The 17,392-nt window shown below is 44.4% G+C and overlaps 1 protein-coding gene across 2 annotated transcripts in view; it reads right to left on the bottom strand.

Annotated features, from left to right (window-relative positions):
• Positions 1-615: 615 nt before the first annotated feature.
• ATM (ATM serine/threonine kinase) overlaps positions 616-17,392 on the bottom strand; it is a 130,699-nt gene continuing 113,922 nt past the window's right edge. For both annotated transcript variants that reach the window (XM_032838312.1, XM_032838313.1), the window contains 7 exons: positions 15,040-15,189; positions 13,080-13,245; positions 11,244-11,330; positions 7,669-7,783; positions 6,936-6,999; positions 1,764-1,900; positions 616-1,667 (listed from right to left, as the gene is read on the bottom strand). In XM_032838312.1, the coding sequence (XP_032694203.1) occupies positions 1,484-1,667; positions 1,764-1,900; positions 6,936-6,999; positions 7,669-7,783; positions 11,244-11,330; positions 13,080-13,245; positions 15,040-15,189 (903 nt within the window). In that variant the 3' untranslated portion in view covers positions 616-1,483. The remainder of the gene's footprint in view (positions 1,668-1,763; positions 1,901-6,935; positions 7,000-7,668; positions 7,784-11,243; positions 11,331-13,079; positions 13,246-15,039; positions 15,190-17,392) is intronic.

Here is a 17,392-nt window from a genome sequence, read left to right as displayed (position 1 = left end):
AAGAATATTTGAAATAGGACAGGAAACTTACGGCATACCTCCAGGCTGATGAGAAGATTAATGTTACAGAATTGCATACATCAACTAACAAGAATCAGCTACAAATTCATATACCTGTATTGTCATCTAACTAGTAATTTCTTATTCCATCTACAAAGATTTCAAGGCTTTCTTAAAGACTTTATGTTTACTACAATCCCCTGATTTACTATAGTAATAAAACTTCCTATACATACCAAATCCTCATTTAGGCAGTGTACAAGAAAAAGATACACCAGGATAGGTTTATAATTTGAAATGCAAAATAATTTTAGGAAGAGTTCTCCAGAAAACTTCTCTGGAATGAATTCTTAACCCAGGTCACTCAAGATTTCCACAGAGAAAGCCTTGCTGAAGCTCACCTTCCAAAATTACAAAATACATGGATAAACATTCCACCAAATACAAGACTCGACAGATACAAACAATAGGAATTTGATATAATGTAGGGCTCTTAGAGAGAAAAACAATTTTTTAAGAATTTATTTCTCTCTCAAGAGAGAAACCATGAGCGGGGGAAGAGGGAGGAACCCAATGTGAGGCTCGATCCCAAGACCCCAGGATCATGACCTGAGCCAAAGGCAGACGCTTACCTGGCTGAGCCATGCAGGCAGGCGCCCTGAAATGAAAAATCATTTTTGAAAAAAGAAACATGTGAACAGTCTAAGAAGATTATACACAGCTGACGAGAGAATTCATAAACTAGAAGAGATATAAAGTCATCAGAGAGAAAGCACAGAAGGCTTTAAAAGACAGAATGAGAAGACCCAATATACATTTTTAAGAAGAGAAACCATACTACGTCTTAGAAATGTGTTCTCCGTAATGTAACAGCTGCATTATTCAGTAACAATGGGTGATCTTCCAAGTGAAAATCCAGACATATTTCTTAAGTACTAATTTGCTTTCAACATTGTCTATTTTTAATGTGGCTTTACCATGAAATATAGATGGTTACAATTTTAAAGTTTTTTTCTTCCTTTTATAAATTAATATCAAATAATTTATCATTCATATACAATATCTGGAAAACAAGTGTTAATTAAAAGCTACCTCAGTCCAGCAGTTTCTGTATTCGAATTCACACTCAAGCAAACACTGTCAGTGATGCTCTGCCCTCCAGTGGCTTCCGTTTTTGGCTAAAGCCTCTGTCAGGGATTTTACTGTGAATAATACAAGCATGTACTTGAGAAGAAAAAACAAATGCTTAGCCTAGAAGTAGAGCAGGAATGCCACTTATTTCTAAAATTTGAGGAGATTTTCCTTGAGACTTTCAAGTCCTCTTTATGTGACTGAGTCAAGTATTAAACATTTTTTTAAAAACACAGTAGATAGTTCACTTGGTTAAATATTAAGACCTACTCAAAGTCTGTTGGTTGGGTTAAAAATGAAAGCCACAGTATAATTTGGAAAGATTGAGCAGAAAGGAAATTCATATGCTGGATCACACCCAAGCTTTCCATCCTGGGAAAAGCCGGCTGAGATTTTTGGGGTCCATGGCTTGCTGTATGAGCAGGTTCACCTGGCCCCCGACACTGAGCACCGTTCCTTCCTCCACTCCTTTCAGTTTCTCTTGCAGTCTCATCAGGACGCGCTCCGCTACTTTGTTGAAACTCTGGTCAGTGTCACTAAGGACAAACACACAGGTTGTGGTGAGGTGAGACAGGTCAAGGGCTTTGGGGACAGGAAGGACAGCAGGCCCTCGTTGGTAACAGACGGCTCACCTGAGATTGCGTTTGCATTCCTGGTCCTCTCCAGCGGGAGTGGACTGCAGCTCAGTGTCGTCCTCCGGCCTCTGCTGCAAATACAGAGCCTTCAGCGGGTTCATGGTCCAATCAAACAGGGGGTCGTAGAGGAGAACCTGGACAGAATGTATCAGAAGATGGGTGTGCTTTCCGATGACAGAGACAGAGGAACCAGTGTGATAAAAAAGCACGGGCTAGTCGAATGGTAGGTGACTGGGGGGATCGGGATGACCCAACGAGGTACTTTGTTTCCTTGTGGAGGACACTGGGCTAGCATAATGCTCTGGGATGCTTCTCCCTTTCCGAATCCATTCCCCTCCTTGAGTGGAGGTGGTGATATCCCTTGACCTCAGTTTCCTGACTACTCTATTAAAAAGAGCTAAGGACTCCTTTTCACCAGTAGGGTCCTGCACAAGGGTAGGCTGTGCCAACTGAGATCAGCTGTGGGCGCTGGACAGCACCAGCAAGCCTAGGCCTAGGCCATCTTCACCCATCATTTTACCAGTAATAAAGCTAACATTTGGATTTCTATTCTTAAGGCTTTTTCTTCTTCTCTCAATGAGTTCTAAATTCCACTGGCGAAAACAAAGGGTATAACCTACTGAAAGCTCCTCCCAACCCAAGGTCCCTTTTGTGGGTGAACCTGGTCTGGATCTCTCAACTCTAAAGCCATGTCACACGGTAACCCTGGAACTTAGGCACAAAGTGCATATATTCTAAGTCACTGCCCCCACAGTTTTTCGTGGCCCTGGCGGTTGCCCGGAACAGCATCAAACAGCGGGCAGATTTTGAATACTGCTGATGCAGGACACGGCCTAGAATGAAACATGGTCCCAGCCTATGGAAGTACCAAAAAAACACAAAAAGGGCGGCAGCACAAAGTGGAACATCTGCTCACCTGCAGATTTCTGCACACTGACTTTGTGTTCTGCGACTTCACTGAATTCATTTATCAGCTCTACTAGTTTTTGGTAGAATCTTTTGGGTTTTCTGCTTTTGGTATCATGTCATCTGCAAACAGTGAAAGTTTACTTCTTCCTTACAAAGCCGGATGCTTTTCTTTCTGCTGTCTGACTGCTGTGGCTAGGACTTCCAGGACTATGTTGAATAGAAGTGGTGAGAGTGGGCAGCCTTGTCTAGTTCGACCGCAGAGGGAAAGCTCTGTTTCTCCCTATTGAGGATGATGTTTGCTGTGGGTTTTTCATATCAGGCCTTTATGATGTTGGGTCTGTTCCCTCTAAACCTACTTTGCTGAGGGATTTCATCATGAATGGATGTTGTACTCTGTGAAATTTTTTCTGTGTCTACTGAAATTATAATAGGATTTTTATCCTTTCTCTTATCAATATATCACTGATTGATTTGCAATACTGAACCACTCTTGCATACCAGGAATCAATCCCACTTGGCCACTTGGTGAATGATTTTTTTTTTTTTAAAGATTTTATTTATTCATTTGACAGACAGAGATGACAAGTAGGCAGAGAGAGGCAGGCAGAGAGAGAGAGGAGGAAGCAGGCTCCCCGCGGAGCAGAGAGCCCGATGTGGGGCTCGATCCCAGGACACTGGGATCATGACCTGAGCCGAAGGCAGAGGCTTTAACACACTGAGCCACCCAGGAGCCCCTGATTTTTTTAATCAAATGCTGGATTCAGTTTGCTAATATTCTGTTGAAGGTTTCTGCCTCTATGTTCATCTGGGATATTGGCCTGTAGTTCTCTTTTTTTATGTTGTGTTCATCAGGTTTTGGTATCAGGGTGATATTGGCCTCATACAATGACTCTGGAAGTTTTCCTTTCTTTCCTATTTTTTGAAATAGTTCAAGAACAGGTATTCTTTTTTACATGTTTGCGAGAATTCCCTTGAGAAGCCATCTGGTCCTGGAGTTTTATTTGAATCAGTCCTCAAAAACTCCCAACAATTTCTTGCTGGTAATCAATCTGTCCAAACTTTTTACTTCTTCCTGCTTCAGTTTTGGTAGGTGCTTCTAGGAATTTACCCATTTCTTCCAAGTTGTCTAATTTGTTGGCATAGTTTTTCATAATATTCTTATAATTGTGTTTCTGGGTTGTTATTTCTCCTATTTGTGATTTTGAGTCCTTTCTCTCTCTTTTTTCTTTTGATGAGTCTTGCTAGAGGTTTATCCATTTTGTTGATTTTTTCCAGGAACTGGCTCCTGGTTTCACTTATCTTTTTTATTTTTTTAAGCTTCTATTTCATGTATTTCTGCTCTACTTTTTATTATTTCTTTCCTTCTACTGGTATGGGTTTTGTTTGTACTTTTTCTAACTCTTGTAGGTGTTAAGGTTAGGTTGTTTGGGATTTTTCTTGCTTCTTGAGGTAGGCCTGTATTGCTATAAGCTTCCACTGAGAAATGCTTTTGCTGATCACAATACTTTGTACCATTGTGTTTTCATGTACTTTTTGATTTCTTTGATTTTTTTGGTTGACCCATTCATTGTTTAAGTAGCATGTTATATAATCTCCATGTATTTATGGCCTTTCCAGATTTTTTCTTGTGGTTGACTTACAGTTTCTTAGCCTTGTGGTCAGAAAAGATGCATGGTATAACCTCATTCTTTTTTAATTTGTTGAGACTTGTTTTATGGCCTAATATGTGATCTGTTCTGAAGAATGTCCCATGTGACTTGAAAATAATGTGGATTCTGCTATTTTGGGGTGGAATGTTCTGAATATATCTGTTAAGTCCATCTGGTCCAGCTGGTCATTCAAAGCCACTGTTTCCTTGTTGATCTTGTTTCAAAGGTTGGTCCATAAATGTAAGAGGGGTGTTAAAATCCCCTGCTATTATTGTACTTCTCTTGATTTAGTTCCTTTACGTTTCTTATTAACTGTCTTATGTATTTGGTTACTCCCATATTGGGTGCATAAATATTTACAGTTTTGTATACCTTCATGCTAGATTGTCCCCTTTATTATTATCATTATTTTTTAAAGATTTTATTTATTTGAGACACAGAGAGCACAAATGGGGAGAAGAACCAGAGGGAGAGGGAGAAGCAGACTCCCCGCTAAGCGGGGAGCCTGACAGGGGGCTCAATCCCGGGACCCTGAGATCATAACCTGAGCTGAAGGCAGACGCTTAATTGACTGAGCCACCCAGGTGTCCTCTGTCCCCTTTATTTTTATACTGTGTTATTCTTTGTTTTTACAGTCATTGTTTTAAAGTCTATTTCATCCAATATAAATATTGCTACTTCCCCTTTCTTTTGACATTCATTAGCATGAAGATGGTTCTCCATCCCCTCACTTTGAGTCTGCAGGTGTCTTTAGGTCTGGGGTTAGTCTCTTGTAGGCAGCATATAGATGGGTCTTGTTTTTTTTTTTTTTTTAATCCATTCTGTCATCCTAGGACTTTTGATTGGAGCTTTTAGTCCATTCACATTCAAAGTAATTACTAATAGATATTTATTGCCATTTCATTACTTGTTTTGTGGTGGTTTTTGTAGTTTTTCTCTGATCCTTTTCTGTCTCTCTTTCATGGTTGTTAGTTTAATGATATGCTTGGATTCCTTTCTTACTTTTTGCATGTCTATTACTGGTTTTTGATTTGTAGTTACCGTTAGGTTTGTGATGTCTTCTGCCTATAGCAGTCTATGTGAAGTTGATGATTGCTTAGGTTTGAACCCACAGCGAGGTACATTTTATTAATCAAATAGTGAAAAGGAATGGAGGCTTCTAGTACTACAAAGAGCCTATATGGCCGTCTTGGGTTTCAGTAGAGAAACAACACAAATTATTTCAAACCCTAGGGCTCTGTTAGGGAGTCATATTTGTGAATTTTGAATTCAAGTAAGAAGCAGAGTACTTCAAAAAATGATTTGAGTCTTACTATCAAAACAGAAGCTGAATGAAAACAATAAAGGACTACAGACTGATTAAGCTAGAGCAGGGTTTCTTAGTGCCGGCACTACTAACATTTTTGGCTGACTACTTCTTTGTTGCAGGGGCTGTCCTGTGTGTGACAGGACGGTTAGCAGCATCCCTGGCCTCCAACCAGTGGATATCAATAGCTTTTAAAAAAACACAAATGTCCCTGCCCTACCCCTGGAAGTATGGTTTGAATACGGTCAGCGTGAGTATTTTTTAAGAGCTGTGTAGGTAATACTCAAGTACGGCCCGTCGAGCACCAGGGGTTAGAGGATAAGCGCTGAGGCTGTAAGTGAGGGAGGACGGCCCGTGCTCCGCTGCCCACGTTTCCTTGTGCAGGAAACACCTGATCTCTTGCCCCACACACCAGCATGGTGAGTCACTGCTTTAAGGGACAGAATTCTCTCTGGGGTAGAGCTAATGCCATTAAGCACTGGAAATCTGCATCATTTCCTTTTCTTTCTTCCTGATCAACATGAGGCAGTGATTACACATTCTGAACCTGGGCTGGGGTAAAGACGATATAATTTAATGATTTCTCTCCAAAACCCAACGGAAACCATTCTGAAAGCAAGTTGTGCCACAGGAGAGAGTGAAGATGTCAAAGTGCTGGTTTATGAATTAAATACTAGAGATGAGTTACGGTGCTGTAACATGCTCCAAAACCTGAAAGGACTGGAGGCATTTCTGAACCACTGTGTCCTGACGTGCACACCTCACTCCCTCCTGCTCCCTAGCACCATCCCACCACATTACCAGGAAGCACCGATCCTCAAATCAGTGACATCCTAACAAGATACAGTCTAACAGGAGAGAAATAAAGATTTCAGGGGGGCTGGGATTTCAGTCAGTAAGGCAGCCCCCTTCAGCTCGGGCTGTGATCCTGGGGTCCTGGGAAGGAGCCCCGCATTGGGCTCCCTGCTCAGTGGGGAACCTGCTTCTCCATCTCCCTCTGACCCTCCTCCCTGCTTGTGCTTGCTCTCTCTTTCTCAAATAAGTAAGTTAAATAAATAAAATCTTTAAAAAAATTTTTTTATTTGATGGAAAGAGAGATCACAAGTAGGCAGAGAGGTAGGCAGGCAGAGAGGGGGAAGCAGGCTCCCCGCTGAGCAGAAAGCCCGATGCAGGGCTTGATCCCAGGACCCTGAGACTATGATCTGAGCCAAAGGCAGAGGCTCAACCCGCTGAGCCACCCAGGCGCCCCAGTAAGTTAAAAATTTTTAAAAGATTTAAAATATTCAAGATTTCCTTTTACTTTACCTCCACTATGGTCAGTAGGGTTTCCTGAGAGCTTCTCATGACCTCCATGGTTTTCTCGCAGCATCTACAAACACATTACAGAAATGGATTTTGTTACACACCAGCGTTTCCAACATCTCTTCATCCTTGTTATTCGTGTATACTGGGCCGAGACTGTTCTTGTTAATGACTCCCAAATTAATATCAAAGAGCATGACATTAGGCAGACTGGGTTTTCAGTAAATGTTTTTGAAAGGAATGTAATTATCTATGTGAATGTAAGCTAAGCTTTAAAAGAACACACAGTACTACTATGAAACATGGCTTTCAGTCACTGACCAGTTAGTTCACACTGACTAGAATCTACTCTAGTAAAAGCTGAGCACATGGACCAATCCTGAGAAAAGACCGGGACCTACGCATTGCTTTCAGGAGGAACTGAGCCATCATACGCTCCTGTAGCAGAGCTTATCTGCACAGCAGTGGGCGCCCGAGGAGCTCTGAGCAGCTGACAGAGGTACAAACGGTGGAGGCAAGCTGCTTCCAGAGCAGACGAGGAAGGACAGCTATGTATGGGATGCAGGGTGAGGTCCCAGATGGCCTGAGGAAGGGCAAACTAGCACCATCTTTCCCTGGGGTTTTCCTTACTGCCAGTCAAGCACTGGAAGGTGACTTAGCAGCGAACCCTAGAATCTATGGAAATCGATAATCCAAATAATGCTGACATGAAATACCATCTGTTTTAGACACTTACCTTCTAAAGACACCTTCAACACCAGTAATGCCCATCCCGTCCACAATATCTCTGGTGAGTCTGAAAGGAACCGTTTCAGGAGTCGGGAGGATCTTCCCCTGCTCAAAAGCAACTCCTAAAGTAAACAGTAGAGCGCAGTCAGGTTCCGGAGCAAACGGACTGCCCTCCCTTGGGGCCTGCGAGCTGCGCAGAGGCCCCAGATCATCTGCCCGAGACTGTGCACAGGACCAGAACTCACAGTGGTTTTTCTCTTTCTGCTGGGCCACTGTTAGGCACCTCAAATTTAAAAAAAGCATAACTACTTCTAGACATAGGGAAGTTCTAGATTAAAGGGTAATTTCTTAAAATGAAATGTGATGAGGATTTAAAATGCAAAATGTGCCTATAATCTTAATTTCTATGTATTTAAGTATACACGCATATTAGTTATATATTAAAAATTTTTATTAAATGAAACTTTTTATTCTGAGATAACTATAGATTGATATGCATTCATAAGATACTATATACAAAATAGGAAATTCCCCATATACCTTTTATTCATGTTTCCCCAATCTTGCAAAACCATGCAGTACAGTATCACAGGCAGGACACGGACACTGATCCAGGCAAGGTCCAGAATATTCCCATCACCACCAAGATCCCTCACACTCGCCCACGTCCCTCCCACCAACTCTGTGCCTCCTGCGGTCATTACTCGTGTAACTTCATATAACTGAATTCATTCTAGGGAAAACCATGTAATATATGTCCTCTCCTCTATTCTAACGGAACTCTATCTTACTCTCTCAGCAGCGACTTCCATGTGTTACAATACAGATTTCATAACTTCCTAATACCACAGCTTCTTTGAAATCTTACATTCCACATTCTCACTGAAATCTCTTCTACCCCCTTATTAAAGAGTCTGTCGGGGTGCCTGGGTGGTTCAGTCGTTAAGTGTCTGCCTTCGGCTCAGGTCATGATCCCAGGGTCCTGGGATCCAGCCCCGCACTGGGCTCCCTACTCTGCAGGAAGCCTGCTTCTCCCTCTCCCACTCCCCCTGCTTGTGTTCCCTCTCTCGCTGTGTCTCTGTCACATAAATAAGAAAAAAAATCTTAAAAAGACTCTTTAAACTCGGTGAGATTTCTAGTCTGTCAGCCTTCCTTCTTTTCCTAGTCCATTCACTGCTGCCTCATGTCTCCGGTTACAACGGAGATGCCGGGGAGGCTAGAGGAACGCACGTGAAGACACGACTCGCTCCGCGGCAAATGCAGGCTCCGCGCGGTAGGCGAGCGCCCTGGGGACGGCCAGCGGGTCGTCTGTTCCCCATCCCCGCTCAGCTCTGGTCTCACCTCCGTAGAGCCCGGTTTGCCCTGTGCTGTTCTTACAAGGCCAATTACCATCCCTCTGACGCTCAGCCAGCAAGCATGCTTTCATTTCCTCAGTTAAAACAGAAGAGTAAATGTTATTTCCCTCCAATTCTCTCCCCTCTAGCTCAAGACTTTCCTCCTCTCCGGAGAAAAGCTGATGTGCCTCCCGTGTAAAGCCAACTGTACCCCACATGCTGGAGGACTTCCCTCGCGATGTCAGGATCTCCGTCTCTCTCCTCTAGCTTATCAGTACAGAACATACCAATATAGAACATGTTCACTCCGCTCTCCTCTTAGAAAAACAAATGAACAACAACAACAAAACCCCCTCAAACCTTAAAAAAAAAAAAAAAAGGCTGAAGCATGTCTCTCATCTCTGCAGCGAATGCCTCTCCCGTCCTTCTAAACCTCCTGCGGACAGCTGCACAGCCTAACTCCTGTTCAGTCCTTACCTTTCTGCAATCTCACTCTTCCATTTTTTTTTTTATATTTTTTTTATTTATTTGACAGAGATCACAAGTAGGCAGAGAGGCAGGCAGAGAGAGAGGGGGAAGCAGGCTCCCCGCGGGGCAGAGAGCCCGATGTGGGGCTCGATCCCAGTACCCTGGGATCATGACCTGAGCCGAAGGCAGAGGCTTTAACCCCTGAGCCACCCAGGCGCCGCTCACTCTTCCATTTTATCCAAATTACTTCCTAAGCCGCGAGCACTGGTTAACTGTTCAATTCAAAGGCCTGTTTTCAGTGCTCACCTTATCTGACCTGTAGTCTGAGCACTTCTTCCTTCATGGAAACTCCACCCCCCCCACCTCCCACCTTCCAAGATACCCCTGCCCTCTCGTTCCCAGGACTTGTTGGTTATTCCTCAATTTTTTTTTCCTGACTCGGGCTTTTCAAAGCTGGCGCTCCTTAGCGTTCTGTCCTCCGTCCTCTTTATCGACGGTGATACAGAAGATCAGAACCTCCTCCCGACCAGTGACCTCAAATGACACTTACTAGCAGAGGGTTCCCAGCTCCGTCAGTAAGCTCAACCCCTTTGCTTTCTCTAAATATTAAATGCCCATTATACCTGGAAGTCCTATTAATACGTAAAAACAGAGCACCTGGGTGGCTCAGTGGGTTAAGCCTCTGCCTTTGGCTCAGGTCATGGTCTCAGGGTCCTGGGATCGAGCCCCACCTCAGGCTCTTTGCTCAGCAGGGAGCCTGCTTCTCCCCCCTTGTTTCTCTGCCTGCCTCTCTGCCTACTTGTGATCTCTGTCAAATAAATAAAATCTTAAAAAATTTAAATGTTATTTTAAAAAAATACCTGGGGTGCCTGGGTGGCTCAGTGGGTTAAGCCTCTGCCTTTGGCTCAGGTCATGATCCCAGTGTCCTGGGATGGAGCCCCGCTTCAGGCTCTCTGCTCAGCAGGGAACCTGCTTCCCTTCCTTTCTCTCTGCCTGCCTTTCTGCCTACTTGTGACCTCTGTCAAATAAATAAAATCTTAAAAAAAAAATTCTGTAAAAAAAAAATCTAAAAACAAGATGCAAAAGTGAACTCACTGCTTTCTCCTCCTTCACAAAACCTGCGGCATTCCTTCACTAGGAACATCAGTTACCCTGGCGTCCCTTCTCCCACCGTTGCCAACATCTAACATCCCCGCTGCAGGTTACAGCAAAAACGCGCCCCAGCCCAGCTCCTGACCTCCACAGCTTTCGTCTGAGTCTTCTGTGGTCTTAACTAGGATACAAGCCCCGAACAGGTCTTGGCGCTCCCAGTATTGTTCCCCAAATTATTTCTCTAGGAATTAAACAGGATCATGTCCTCCTTCAGTAAATCTTCATTTACTTCCCCTTGTCTCACAGGCTAAAGTAGAAACCCTGAGCCTGGTTTTTTACAGTCTAATACCAAGCTACCCCTCCAGCTACTCAGCTCCGGCCATCTCCGACGCCTCACCGCTCCTCCAGGTTACGTCCCCACGAGTCCCCATTTCAGATTTGCTCTCGCCTGTCTGGGTTATCTTTTCCTTCGAAGACCTGGCTTAAATGTTGCCTGTTATAATCAGTTCCACTCATTATCTCACCAGAGATAGCTGTTCCCTCCAGCATGTGTGTATACGTTGTTTTTTTTAAACATTTATTACTTTGTCTCCCTCACACTTGTAGCATCCTGGGGCAAGTATCATTTCCTATGACTACATATTTAATAAACAGAATAAAGATACATTTCTGATCTTCTGTTACTCACCCAAATCTATATGTACAAGTTCTGCAGATCGCTCATTGATCAAGATATTCTGTACATGTCGATCACCAAGTCCAAGTATGTAACCAACTGGGGAAAAAAAAAAAGAAAACAACCTGAAATCACTGGGATCATCTATTTCTAGAACACATCCATCCATAGCTTCTACTGATACCACTGACAACATGACTTTTAAGTACTGTAGGCTTTTGGCCTGCTTCAAAAAGAATATGCACATAACTTGCCACTTTGAGTTAAGTCACATCTTGCTGGCTGTTTTCATTAACACTGCATTTTACAAATTCTAGATGATGTGCTAAAAAAGCATACATTTAAAAATAGTCATCCCTTTGGGAGGGAGACAAACCATAAGTGACTCTTAATCTCACAAAACAAACTGAAGGTTGCTGGGGGGGAGGGGGGTTGGGAGAGGGGGGTGGGGTTATGGACATTGGGGAGGGTTTGTGCTATGGTGAGTGCCGTGAAGTGTGTAAACCTGGAGATTCACAGACCTGTACCCCTGGGGGAAAAAATATATGTTTATAAAAAATAAAATTAAAAAAAAAAAAGTCATCCCTTGAAAATGAGTGTGGTTCAGTTGAGACCTATTCTTTAGCAAGGCATTATATCCCCTCAAATATTTTGAGTATACTTTTAAATTTAACACAAATTAATCGTTAATTCATTTCACCAGGCTTATGTCCAGGAAAAACTGCATTTCTGTTTTGAAGATAGATGATGGCGTGCCCGAACACTTGTGACCTAATGAAAAACAGCATGAGGACGCCGTGCGCCTGGCCGGCGCGGTCATGAACTGGGTCTCGTGTCTTGTTTACAAACTGAATCAGCTGAATCAGGTCAGTGATTCTCACTGTGGACCAGAAGATGGTTCTCTAATGACCTAGAACTTGGTCAGCACATACACTAACTATGGCCCTGTCTTCCTGGGCCCTGCCTAAATGATAGAGGGATGGATGGTCTTTATAGTTATTAGTTAAAAATTAATAGATTAGAAGATAGCTGGTATTCAACATTAGTTTTCATACTCTAGGCTTTTGCTAACTGCCCTGTCTAGCTATGCCAGTCTCTTACTAATTAAAAAAAGGCCAAAATATGTAGTGTGCACTATGTATTTGAATATATATCATGATTTCTAATCCAAACATAAAAGTCTGTTAAATAGATTCCATATGGTTTCGCTTATTTGTGGAGCATAAGGAATAACATGGAGGACATTGGGAGAAGGAAAGGAAAAGTGAATTGGGGGACATTAGAAGGGGAGACGAAGCATGAGAGACTGTGGACTCTGAGGATCTAATTGAGGGTTTTGGAGGGGAGGGGGTTGGAAGGTTGGGGGAGCCTGTGGTGGGTATTATCAAGGGCACGGACTGCATGGAGCACTGGGTGTGGTGCATAAACAATGAATTCTGGCACACTGAAAAGTAATTAAAAAAAATAAAAATTTAAAAAAAATAGATTCAGTCACTTAGTGATAACAGAATTCTGTGCAAAAGAACAACAGTTAAAGGAGGTAAGTTAAATATAGTTATCATGGGTTTTATTATTTCCCAAAGGCGATCTCAGAAAATAATCTATTGAGGGAAGATTGAAAATACGCCATATTCACTACTGAACAAAGAAGAGCCAGTCTCTTCTCTCCCTGGAGTAGGAGAATTCTTTCCTGCAGAAGCTCGGAAGGGTGAGTTACAAACTGAGAACCGGGATGAAGGAGAAGCAGGACAGTGGAAAGATGAGGGCGGTCTGGCTGACAAGCTCCCTGAGTACCGTCACCCGGTGAATGAGAAAGTGGCCGGCGACACAGCGGATGGGAGCATTTACCAATAGAGGAAGTGGCCACGCTGCGAGTGTAAGCCAGTCGCTTCTCGAACCAAACTGCTGGGTCGAGGAATTTTTCCATGCAGAAGTAACGGAAAACCGGCTGAAATTTTTGGCAGACATCCATGAATGTTTTATATTTCTCTTCAAAAGACTTCTTTTGTACATCCTTTAAAAAGATCAAATACAAAATTTTCTCAATATTGTGTTTAACTACTTTAACGTCCACGAGAGTTTCTGGATTGAAAACAGTTCCATGGATGCGGAGGCAACAGAGAGATGAACAAGGTGGGGTCTACCCAGCAGCGAGCAGTCTGGTCAGAGACAGTGACAAGGTATAAGCCCTTCAGGGCTCAAGTGTGAATCTTCCTGGAAGCAGACACACCGACGGGGACTGTTGTTTGTTTTAATGCAGTTCGCACTGGAGTGATTCTGTGATCTATGCGGAAGCAAACAAGACAGGGAGAACCGGCTCCAGACCTCCAGATGGTCTGAGGTCACAGAGCCCCAGGGGCACAAGAGGAGACAGGGAAGCCTCAGATCTGTCCTCCGGTGGCAGAGCTAGCCGAGCCACCTCAGGGGGCCGTGCTCCCACCCGGTACCCGCCGCCCCCAGCTGCATCTCGGGCCAAGCTGTCTTCATGACGCTCCGGCCTGCCCTGCTTCTCCCACCGCCCACTCGGCATCTTCACCTAGGTCACTGCCAAACCCCAATGACTTCTTCCCCTCCTCCTCCTCAGGGAACCTCAGCCACTTCTCTCTCTACACCGTAGACATCCTCCATCCAGCCCATCACCCAAACACTGGGCACCACTCATTACTTTTTCCCCAACCCCACTTCTAATCAGTAACCAAATCCCATCAGTCCTGCCTCCCCACTATTTCTGTATGCACCCCTACTCCCCATTCCTACTGCTGTTCGTCTGCATTCACGGCCCCCGTGTCATGCCTCTAGTCAGCTTCTCAAAAATGTAGCCCACAGGGCTCAGAGTTCTTTCTCTAAAATGCAACTCTGGTATTGCTGTCCTTCTGGAGGGCTCTCTACTGCTTTCAAGATAAAGTACCAAGTTCTTAGCATTTCATGAAGCAACCCTCTGTTTTTTGACTAACAACTACTGCTTTAGTCTCACTGATCTCCTTCTCAAAACCTAGGCCTCAGCTATCTGCCTGTCCAGGCCTCCTTCCCTTTGCCTGTGCACGCCTTCTGCTTAGAAAACCAACTCCGGCATCTCAGCTCAAAGGCCACTCCCCTACGAAGCTTTCCAAGTCGGACTCCGCTCCTGCCCGTCACAAGCAGAACGAAGCACTTCCTCCCCTGGGCCTGCATGGTACGCGGGACCGCCTTCCATTACAACGTGATGGCACTCTGCCACCCAGTTTAAAAATTACATATCGCAAAGCACAGTGAAAGGAAAAGTAATGCATTTTAGGGTTGGACAGACAAGATTCAAATCCTTGCTCCACCATTAACTCCTTGACCTGGGCAAGTCAAGTTTCCGGACTTCCTCTCATTTTAAAATGGGGTAAGTACGGTGACGATGAGTGCGCGCAGTGTCCGGAGAAAGGACACGTCCTGTCCACACTGTGACAGGCCGGATGAACGTCAGGCCACGAGGCTAGTGTGATGTGGCCAAGGTCTTAAAAGATCTATCAGTTTTATATAAAAATTATTACCTGTTTTTTGGTTTTAGTTAGTGTTTTGTTAAGAATCCGCTCACCCCGCACGGGAGGCAAACTAGCATTCCACCGGATGCTCAATCTCTCATCAGACAAGGGCTGGCACTTTACAGAGCTTACAGACCTCCCTGTGTCGCTCACACGCACATCGTGCTGGCGGCCAGCCTTCTCCCTTCGGATCACCGCCCGACGCCAGTGAGACACCGTGTGCTCTGACGCGCGAGCGGTCAGCTGCGGCGCGCCGGCCCACGACCTCGCGCTTGTTTCTCCTCGCGAGGGTCACTCACCATCATCTTCTTCTGGCAGTGAATGGCGCTCAAGTCCTTCGGCCTGTACCTCTTATGAGCACCGTTCTCGTTGTTGACCAGGAACTCGCCGATGGGGACGGTCCCCGTGCACCACTCGAGCACGCCGCTTCGCTGGGAGAGCGGAACCACCTGCATCACAGAGGAGATGCCTTCTGAGTACGGGAAGGGTCCCGAAGAGCAGGTGACCACCACTCAACTACCAGTCCGTGGAAATCGTTCTTTCGGGTGTATCCCTGATTCTGTGTCCAGAGGAGACAGAACTCCTTGGAGGTAAGCCATGGAAAATACACTCAAGCTCCAGAAATCAGATGTTCTAGCCTGCGGCTGACACTCCTAGGACCTGCTCTGCTCTCAGTCCCCATGACTCCTGTTGACTGGGTCTTTCAGCAGCATCTGTGACTGAGTCACAGTTCGCGCCATTTAGCATAGGAATTACCTGCTTTCCTCATACCTTTTTTTTTTTTTTTTAAAGATTTTGTTTTATTTATTTGTCAGAGACTGAGCACAAGCCAGGGGAGAGGCAGAGGGAGAAGCAGGCTCCCCACTGAGCAGGGAGCCCAATGCGGGGCTCGATCCCAGGACCCTGGGATCGTCACCTGATCTGAAGGCAGATGCTTAACTGACTGAGCCACCTGGGTGCCCCTCATACTTTTAAAATCAAACAATTTGAAGATTTCACTTTGGAAAATACTGAATATAACCTTAATACTAATATACTTTGAGGGCGCCTGGGTGGCTCAGTAGGTTAAGCCTCTGCCTTCAGCTCAGGTCATGCTCTCAGGGTCCTGGGATCAAGCCCCGCATCAGGCTCTCTGCTCAGTGGGGAGCCTGCTATCCCGTCTCTCTCTCTGTCTGCCTCTCTGCCTACTTGTGCTCTGTCAAATAAATAAATCTTTAAAAAAAAAACAACTAATATACTTTGATAATTAAAAGTATACGTATTCTTGCTTTAGAGTCTTACTAGCTACACAAAGAGGAAATATATTCCTGAACATAAAATTAGCAATTTTACTGGAAATATAAAAAATTATGACATATATAAACATACACAAAGTACAGAAAATGATATAAACAAACACCCTTTTACCCACTAAACAGCTTTATGAGATCTAAGATTTTCTCACACTTGCTGCAAGGAGATGAAGCTCCCTTGCATGCCCCTCCCTGGCCTCCTGCCCTTCCCCACCAGCAAGAGGACTGCTAACGTGCTTATCATTCATGTTCATGTATTTTTTGGTATATTTTTATTTCAAAGCAATATATACAAAGATAGTTCTAAGCTTTAAATAAAAGAGTATTATACTCCTTGAAGGCTTCTGCAATTTGTTTTTTACCCAACACTACTTTACCCTCAGCTGCATCAGTACGTGTAACCCTAGATCATTTGCTTCAGCAACTGCAGACCGTGTAAGACCACCACCATGTGGGCACAGATGCACACCGGGAACTGAACCCCTGGGTCACAGGGGATGTGCGTCTCCTGTTTCATTAGCCAGATATCGCCAAAGAACTACCCAAAGTGGTTGTGCCTGTCTCTACACCCAGTACTGTGCTGATCTGAGAGGCAGGCAACAGTATCTCACTGTGGCTTTGATTTCTATTTTCAGATGCCCAGTAAGGCAAAGTCAAATTTAATATTTTCTTCCTCAGCTGTCTGTATTCTACACCCATTTTCCTACGGACAGGTTAGCCTTTCTACAACTGGCTGGTGACAGCTATTTATACATCCCTTAGTTATTAATCCCTGTCATTAATATTATAACAATCCTTCGTTACTATTATTAAAGTCATTTTTCTTCGTTGGCCACTTGTCTTTATAGAATCTTTAATTCCATCAATTTTTTATTTTAACGTACTCATACATGCTGACCTGTCTGGTGTCTTAACGCCTTTCACTAATTTAGTAACTGTGTTTGTGGAGAGTCTATTATGTGTTTAACAGAACAAAAGAGGCATTTTAAAAAGTGACTAAGAGAGGCAGGGTCAGAGAAGGCCTCTCTGAGGAGGTGACACGGAGAGAAACCCGAATGCAGTACAGGAGGGCATACAGGGTCTGGGGGACGAGCGTTCCAGGCCGAGGGGAGTAGGGAAGCCCTGATGTGACCCCAAACCAGCAGATCTCAGCCACAGCAGGCAGAGCAGCTGCGCCGAGGGGAGAAGATGGAGCCGGCGCAGGCAGAGAGGAGGGTGGGGGGAGCAGCAGATGAAGCTGCGAAGAGAGGAGCAAAGGCCACTTCATTCAGGGGTAAGTGAACTCATCTGGAGTTCAGAATAGGAAATGGACAGATTTATTCTGTCTCGGACTCTTTTAAATGGACCATCCCAGCTGCTG

This window comes from Lontra canadensis, unplaced genomic scaffold (assembly GCF_010015895.1).
Source record: "Lontra canadensis isolate GAN:19392208 unplaced genomic scaffold, GSC_riverotter_1.0 scaffold104, whole genome shotgun sequence".
Taxonomy (NCBI): Eukaryota; Metazoa; Chordata; class Mammalia; order Carnivora; family Mustelidae; genus Lontra; species Lontra canadensis.
This window is presented reverse-complemented; position numbering and strand designations above follow the sequence as displayed.